General features: G+C 42.4%; 1 protein-coding gene across 1 annotated transcript in view; it reads left to right on the top strand.

Moving 5' to 3' along the window:
* Positions 1-2157: 2157 nt before the first annotated feature.
* The window catches only part of LOC117884609 (protein mono-ADP-ribosyltransferase PARP14-like), a 28413-nt gene continuing 22352 nt past the window's right edge, over positions 2158-8218 (top strand). Inside the window, exons 1-3 of the mRNA XM_034785082.1 lie at positions 2158-2402; positions 3248-3484; positions 4747-7037. Coding sequence (XP_034640973.1) covers positions 2189-2402; positions 3248-3484; positions 4747-7037 — 2742 coding nt within the window. The 5' untranslated portion in view covers positions 2158-2188. The remainder of the gene's footprint in view (positions 2403-3247; positions 3485-4746; positions 7038-8218) is intronic.

Raw genomic sequence — 8218 nt, 5'->3', positions numbered from 1 at the left:
GCCGTCCCGGGCCAATGGGGGCAGTGAGAAGCGGCGCGGGCGAGCGATGTGCTGGCCGCGGCTTCTCGCTGCCCCCATTGGCCTGGGACGGCAAACCGCGGCCAATAGGGGCCGCGATCGGCTGAACCTGCCGCGTCAGCAGGTAAATAAAACTGGCCCAACCCGCCAGGGTGCTTACCCTGGCGAGCCGCATGCCGAACGTTGCCGACCCCTGGTCTAGAGAATAGTGTCTTGGACAGCAAAAATGATCATCACCAGTGAAAAAATAATGTTCAGTCTTCAGGTTAAGGAAGTTAGGTTAACCAGGAAATTCTTCTGTTGTTACAATTACTTTTATAGACATTTTTGATTTCTCAAAATTTAACTTCAATCCTATTTTAGACATTACAATAAACTATAGCAGTAAATAGTTGCCTCTATCTGAATGTTTATTCAGTGCTTCTTTTCTTAGCTCTTCCCTGCTTCTAACAATGAGTACTTAAATTTAGCATCTATGGTGTATTAGTTCATGCTAGAGATGGGCCCCCAAATAACCCCAAATATTAAAAACCTCCAAACTTTGGATCTGCAGTCATGTTTTATATCTTAAGCCCATCTTCAGCTTATGCTTACGTGTGCTTACTCCTGGGGGAATTCTGCGCATGCGCAGAATTTATGTCCCCTGCATATTTCTTTGCTTCCCTACAGAAAAATGACTTTCTGACAGGGAAGCAAAGGGAAGCCACAAGAGCGGTCATGCGACCTTCTCCAGCAGTATGTTTCAGATACCCAGGGCAGCCGGCAGAGAGGTAAATCACGGTGGGGCAGGGAAGACCCAGCTGGTGGCTCCTACCCTACACTAGCCTCAGTTGCTAGTCACAGCTGGGCTAGGGAGGACAGGATTTCCTCTTCCCCTGCATGGCATCTTGGGCCGGGTTGACCCACCTGCAGATTTCTCCCCCGGCTGTAGGAAGCCCTGCAAACTCACTCTCCCCCCCCACCCCACGCTTCCCCATCGCTCCTCAGCTGCAGGGAGAGGGATCCCTGTACAGGGAGCTGCTCCCCCATCCGCCCAACCCCCATGCATCCAGACCCCCTTATACCCAGACCCTCCTGCCAAGCCTCCCCCCCCCCACACTTAGAAGCCCGCCGATGAGCTCCATTCCCCCTGCACCTGGACCACCTTGATGAGCCACCCGCATCCAGATCCCCCCTACTGAGCCCCAACCAGCTGCACCTGGATCCCCACCCCACTGAGCCCCATTCCCCCAGCATCTGGATCCTGCACTGAGCTCCCCCATGTCCAGATCCCCCCGCCGAGCTCTATCCCCACACACCCCACTGAGCCTCAACCACCTTCATCTTGGCTGCCCCGCAGAGTCCCATTACCATTGCACCAAGAACCCCCAACAAGCCCCTGTGCATCCAAATCCACCCACCCCCCGCGCACGTGGATCCCCCACTGAGCCGCCCGCACCCAGATTGCCCCCCACAGAATCCTATCAACCCATACCTGGATCCCCCCACATTAAGCCTCTCTACACTTGTATCCTGCCTTGCTGAGCCTGCCTGCCCACACACAGGGGCAGGGTCCTGGGGTGTTTCAGGGACAGGTCAGATCCTTGCACTGTCAGGGTTGGGTGCAGCCTCAACGCTGAGCCCATGTCCTGGGGAAGGGGCGGGGAGCTACACAGTGATCTCCCACCTCTGTGCAGCCAGTGGCCTGTGCTCCCCAGTGCCATGCTGGAGCCTCCACATTTATTTGACAAATAAAATTTGCAGAATTTTAAAATACCGTGCACAGAATTTTAATTTTTTTGGCGCAGAATGCCCTTGGGAGTAGTATGCTTTCGACATTTTATCAGATGTGGTGGATGAGGCTCTATTCCTGTAGGTGATTTTCCTGTAGATAGGTCTGACAACCCTTTGATGTTTTACAGTGTACAGTAACTTAAGCAACGCTTTTGTCCACATAATCATTTTACTTTTTCCAGAAGAGAAAGCAAGAGTCCTTTTAAGAGAAAGAAACAGAATGAAAGTTTTAAAAAATTTAAAACATTAGAACGTAAAATAATATTGAGTTTGCCCTAATATCTTTACCCCATGAAATGTATTGAGTGTGTACAACTGTGTAACCCAGTGACATCCTTTTATTTGTACTTCTGTCAAACTAGATGTGCAGGAAGTCTTGCGAAGAAAGGAACATTCAATGCAGAATAGTGCACGCCATGTGGAGAATATTCAAGAACACCCCCAAACAGCTTCATCTCTACTTGTGCTTGAAAATATAGAAGAGTCTGTCACAGAATGCATGTTAATTATGCTGTTGGAGACTATCAGTGGCTTATCGGGAGACAAAGACTTCAGCATGGAAATGATACCTGAAATAAATGCAGCTGTAGTTACCTTTATAAAAAGTATAGGTAAGACAGAATGTACACTGACAGTAATTTTTATGTGTAGTTTTAAAAGGTGGCCAACGCCTAATACATAAAGAATTGCCATAAAAGAAATCTGAATAGTAAATTGGGATCTAAATTGACTACAATCACTCATGAAAAAGACATGGGTACCACCGTGGACAGATCCCAGAAAACATCTGCTCAGTGTGCAGCTATCATCAAAAAGGCAACCAGAATGTGAGGATGTAGAAAGATTTTGAGAGAAAATAATATTGAAAATATTATCATGCCAACTTCATAAATTGATGGTGCAACCACACTTGGAGTGCTGTGTTTCATTCTTGTCATTCCATCTCAGAAAAGATAGGAGGGGACAGAGTCCAGAGATGGGTTGAAAATATGAGCAGTATGGAAACACTTCCATATGACAAGAGATTAAAAAGATTAGAACTACTTATCTTGCAGACGAGATTAATAGAAGACATGTCAGAGAAATACAATAGTGAATAGTATTGAGAAAGTAAATTGCGTGCTCCTATTTTACAAGAACAAAATACAAAAATACAAAATATAATACAAGCACAAAAGGACAGCCAATGAAATTGAAAGACAATTAATTTAAAACTAATTATTGGAAATAATGTATTACAAAATAAATAAATACCTTATTACACAATTGGCCTGGGGAATTCATTGTCACAAACACAGTGGTATTTACACTAGAAAACTTGCCCAGTGCTGAAAATGGTTTCATTCCAAGTGTAAACAGAACCAAACCCCACTCAGTACCATTGCAGAAATCATAGCTGAGCCCTAAGAACGATACAGTAAAAAATGTTTCATGAATGCCTTTTTTCTGATTTCAGACACCGTGGAATTTTTGGACATATGTGCCCAAAACAACAGAATGAAAAACTTGAAAATTACTGCCAGACTTCTTGAATTGACACAAAGCATCAAGGCTGAAAACATACCATCTAATGTTCCTAAAGATTATATAACGATCTACTTTGAAAGTCCAAAGAATGGAGGTGGCCCAGTATTAGATGTTAAACATTTCCGTGAGGAGAAGTCAGCTATCATTACTTTTTGTGATCACAAAGGTAATACTGTCTCACTTTCAGTACTTCTTTTCATTAGAAAATGAACATGATATTCTTAGAAAATGGTTAACCATCTTGGTGTCTGAAAGTAAATGGCTACACTACTACTAAGAGACCCAGGTCAGGTTTGGTGTCATAAAAGTAAAGTGCTTAAGCCCTGTTCCAAGGTTCTGAGTTCTTTCCAGGAGGTGTTGTGCAACCTCTACTCAGCATTGGCCTCAATGTGACTTGCAGGTTCTCAGCATCTCAGAACTTGACCCAATGAAAGTTTATATCTAAATAAGAATTAAGTAGAATCTCATGGTTTGGTTCACTAGAAATACCTTTGTGTATTTGTTGCCTGTTCAGGGTTCCAGAACCATTCCAGCCTGTGTTATCTTTATATAACCTTTAATATCTCTGTTATGAATGGATTGATGACTCTCTGATGTTGTTTTTTAATATAAACACATCCATGGTTTTTCACCGTAGTTTTATTATATGTGACAATAGGGAAAGCAGGTTCTTTAAACCACTTTGAGCTGTGATCTGTTTGGATTTCATAAGCTAAGCAGGGTCAAATTTCTTCTGCATCTGAGACAGGATATGTCTAAGTGGTGATGATTCAGTAGGTTGCAATGTTTCCTTTGAATCAGCATGAAACCAATGCCCCATTCTAGTGTTAGGGTCACCTCCAATAAATAACTCCCTGCATTCAGAGTCCCAAGGTTTCCAGAATAATTTTGTTTGACTTTTAATTGAAGACCTCAGGTAAGTGACTTATTTTTGTCTAATAAGCTAAATGATTACTTAAGAAGTTTCAGTATGTTAGACTTTGATGTATACCCTGGCTCATGGTAATGGCACTTTTTGTACTTTCATCAATCACATTTTCCTTTGAGTTGTCTATATCCCATTTACAATGGCAGGAAAATGCCCCAAAATTGACATAACTTTCTGGCTGAGCAGTGGACCAAGAGTTCTTTTGATAAAGTTTAGAATAAGAAATATTTGCTCCTCCTTTTGATATGGCACCCTTCCATGCCCATCTCTCAATAAGGGTTCATAGTAAAGCATAACTGTGAAGTTAAATAATGCCCGGGTGTACTTAATGAAACAAATAGAAAACAGAATCCTGATTCCTCCACCCCTCTGAAAATAGTGTTTTGGAAGCCAAAAAACACAGAAATAGACACAAAAGACAAATTGTTATTCTATTTAATAGCGTTTCAGGCTGATTTTTTAAATTTTTATTGAAATTCTTTGTATATTTTAATTTTTAGATCTGAACACTGTCTTGGGAAAGCAGCATTCCCTTGATCAAACACCAATTTCTGTATATCCATACTACAGTTCTTTGGGTACAGCTCTTTATGGAGAGAAGAGACCACTAATAAAGATGCCAGAACCAATTAGAATCCCAGTGGATCCTTACATCTTGCAGTTTTTACAGAGCCATGATAGACTAATCCAAGAAATAAACCAGGAAATGGAAAATTGCCATTGTGAGCTAAAATGGCCCCAAGCCAAATGTACATATCCAGAAATTACATTGTGTCCTTCAGCAACTTTGTCTAAACAGAGAAGGTCAATGATTAAGTTGATTGGGACTTGGAAAGAGGATGTTTCCACTGAGTTCTCTTGTGTCATGTCAAAGTACAAGACTAGTAAGTGTAAAGTAAATGCAGTGGTTTGGGAAGCCATAAAAAACAGATTGGCGACGGACCATGTGTTGACCATACCTGACATTTCTAAGGAAATGGCTATCATAGCAGGTGACATGCTGGCTGTGGAGGATGTGGAGAAAGAACTGAAAGAACATATGGAAAATGCTGTGAGAGAAACAGAAAGGGAAAAGCAAAAAATAGAAATAACTATGTCAGTTCCCCCAGGAAAGTATGCAATTTTACACAATGCTGGGCTGGAGAAGAATATTTACAAGGAGTACCCATGCTTAAAGATCTCTTATGATGCTGCAAAGAAGACAATTGGCCTATGTGGAGTAGCTGCAGAAGTTTATAAAGTCAAAAGTGACATACTGGAAAAGGTGCAGAACATGGCACAGAAGTCAATTACTATTCATCCTGAGATTTTCCAGTTCCTACAGCACATTGATAATGAAACTCTGTCACAGAGCTTATTTGTGACAAATCAAGTCAATGCCTTTTATCAGCTTGAGAATGATACTGTCCTGCTGGTAGGAGACTCTCCTGAAGTTCTCTTAGAAGCAGAAGAACGAATGAAGACAGAGTTAGACTATAAATGCATTCCTCTGGAAGACCGAGAAGTTATCAAAAAGAGAGAATGGAGGGAACTCACTAGCATCTTGTACAAGACATATAATGCATCCCAGGAAACCCTAATAATGGATGACCTGCTCCCTCTGGAAGGAGATCAGAAAGTAGTTATTGCTGGTTATTCTAAAGCTGTAGCAGAAGCTTATCGAAAGCTTTCTGAGTTTGTAGATAGAAACACACAGGTGCAAAAATTAATCCCAGTTCAGTCTGTGGCAGTTGTACAGTTCATAGAGAAGGAAAAATCCCACGTTTGTCATGAATTGAGAAAGAAAGATGTGACAATTAATTTTGGCACACAGACTTCACGTAAAAGTATTTCCCTGAGTGGACCAAAGGTAGAAGTGTTGAAGGGCATCCACCTGATTGAACAAATTCTATCTTCACTATATTCTACAAATGTGTTAATTGATAAACCGGGTGCCAAAGCATTTTTCAGAGACAAAGAACGCTTGTATGTTAGTGAGGTAAAGCATCAATTTAACTGTCTGATCAGGCTGCAAGAAGATGGAGAAGAACAAAGAGAAGATGGTGAAACCGGTAAAGATACGACAAAACAGCTCCGCTGTAAAATGATCCTGCAAGATGGAGTTGTAGTAGCAGTTTATAAAGGGGATTTGTGCAGTCATCCAGCTGACGTTGTGGTGAATGCATCAAATGAGGACTTAAAGCATATTGGTGGTCTTGCTGAGGCACTTTTAAAAGCTGCAGGGCCAGAACTACAAACAGAATGTGACCATATTGTGCGGAAACGAGGCCCTTTGCAGCCTGGCCGTGCTGTTATTACAGATGCTGGGAACCTCCCATGTAAACAGGTGATTCATGCTGTTGGGCCCAGGTGGAGGGATCACGAACCAGAAAAGTGCGTGCGCTTGTTAAAAAGAGCAATAAAGGAAAGCCTACAGCTGGCTGAAACGTACAATCATCATTCCATAGCCATCCCTGCTATCAGCTCTGGGATATTTGGATTTCCGTTAAAACTGTGTGCACAGTCAATTGCAAAATCCATCAAGGAAACCTTGGAAGATTCTCCAGGGGAAAGCTGCCTGAAGGAGATTCATCTCGTGGACTTTACAGAAAAAACAGTTCAGGTTCTCACTGATGCCTTGAAAGACGTGTTCACAGAGAAATCACCCCAACTCAGTTTATTGCCTCAGTCCAAAACAGGCCACCAGCCCAGAGAAAGTAGAGGTGCTCAGAACAGAAAGGGTCTCCAGATGGTAACAACAGATGAAGGTCTGAGTGTCATACTGGAGAAGAGAGACATTCAGGATGCTACAGTAGGTGTTTTAATTTATCAGATATTACCCAGTTTCATATAAAGATTTTTCTCAAAGTTAACTGGGAAATGAGAAGATACTAGGTTAACTTGCTGTCTAAAATCAGTATTCTATAATGAAACACACATAGTGTGTTAATTAAATCAATAAATGGGAGAGGGACCCAAGCCACAACGTTTACATCTAGGTCTAGAGTCAACATACAAAATAATTGGCCTTTTCAACAAACTGTATTGACGTTAGAAGGGTTAACACTGTTATTCATAGTGCTCCAAGCTGAAAGAAGGGAATCCAGGCCATGAGGTGCCATCCTCTCTGGTCTTGCTACTGTACAGGGGGTGTCCTGGGAGTTTCCTTCCCTTCTGCCTCCACTGGGGAAGGCCATGGTGCTGAGTCTGAGTTGTACAACTTGCAGGAGTATTGAAAGAGCAAGACCAGAAGCAGCTGCTTAATTTGCTTTTGCTGAAGGCTGGATCAGTAGGTTGGAAACCTGAACTAACTGCACTTTGGTTTTCACACTCTCTGCTTATCCAGAGCTCAGCTGATGCATTTCAGACTGGCTTAATTGGAGTGTCTTTGATTAGTCCATTGTGACTCCTTATTACCCCCTTAGTGTTTGTTTTTATATTAGTGGCTCCAAGTGCATCTCAGTAGTCTGTACATCTTAATAGCCCCTGATTTTTCTTTTTAATTAAACATCCCCTCTCTGACTCACCGCAGCCAGTTGTGGTGCTCCTTCATAAAGTGTGGTCTTATTGCACTGGCTATTGGCTGCTCTCTTTGAAAGCTTTATATTTGTAAGTTCTCTTGCAGTAACAGCCCTAGCTAACCCAATAACCCATTAAAAATTCCTCTGTATTTAATGTTAATGGGGAACTACAAAACAAAAAATTGTGGGTTTTGCTCTTTACTGTGTCTTTATGATGCAAACAGACTGCCTCGGTTTCTACCACCCAGGTTTTATCTCTGGGATATTGCTTTTCTGAGAAGTAGCATCCTGTCCCATCTCAGTTGTGGGGAGGGAGAAGAGCCCCAAGGTTACAGGTGTATGTGACATCAGAGACATAACTCATGGGTAAGGCTATGCTTTGGTCACGGAGATCGCGGAAGTCATAGAATCCATGACTTCCGCAGACCTCCGGGACTTCAGCCTGCAGCAGCTGGGAGCTGCAGGGTACCCC

The sequence above is a fragment of the Trachemys scripta genome, chromosome 11 (assembly GCF_013100865.1).
Source record: "Trachemys scripta elegans isolate TJP31775 chromosome 11, CAS_Tse_1.0, whole genome shotgun sequence".
NCBI classification, from domain to species: domain Eukaryota; kingdom Metazoa; phylum Chordata; order Testudines; family Emydidae; genus Trachemys; species Trachemys scripta.
Note: the sequence above shows the minus strand (reverse complement) of the source record. Positions and strands in the feature narration are given on the sequence as shown.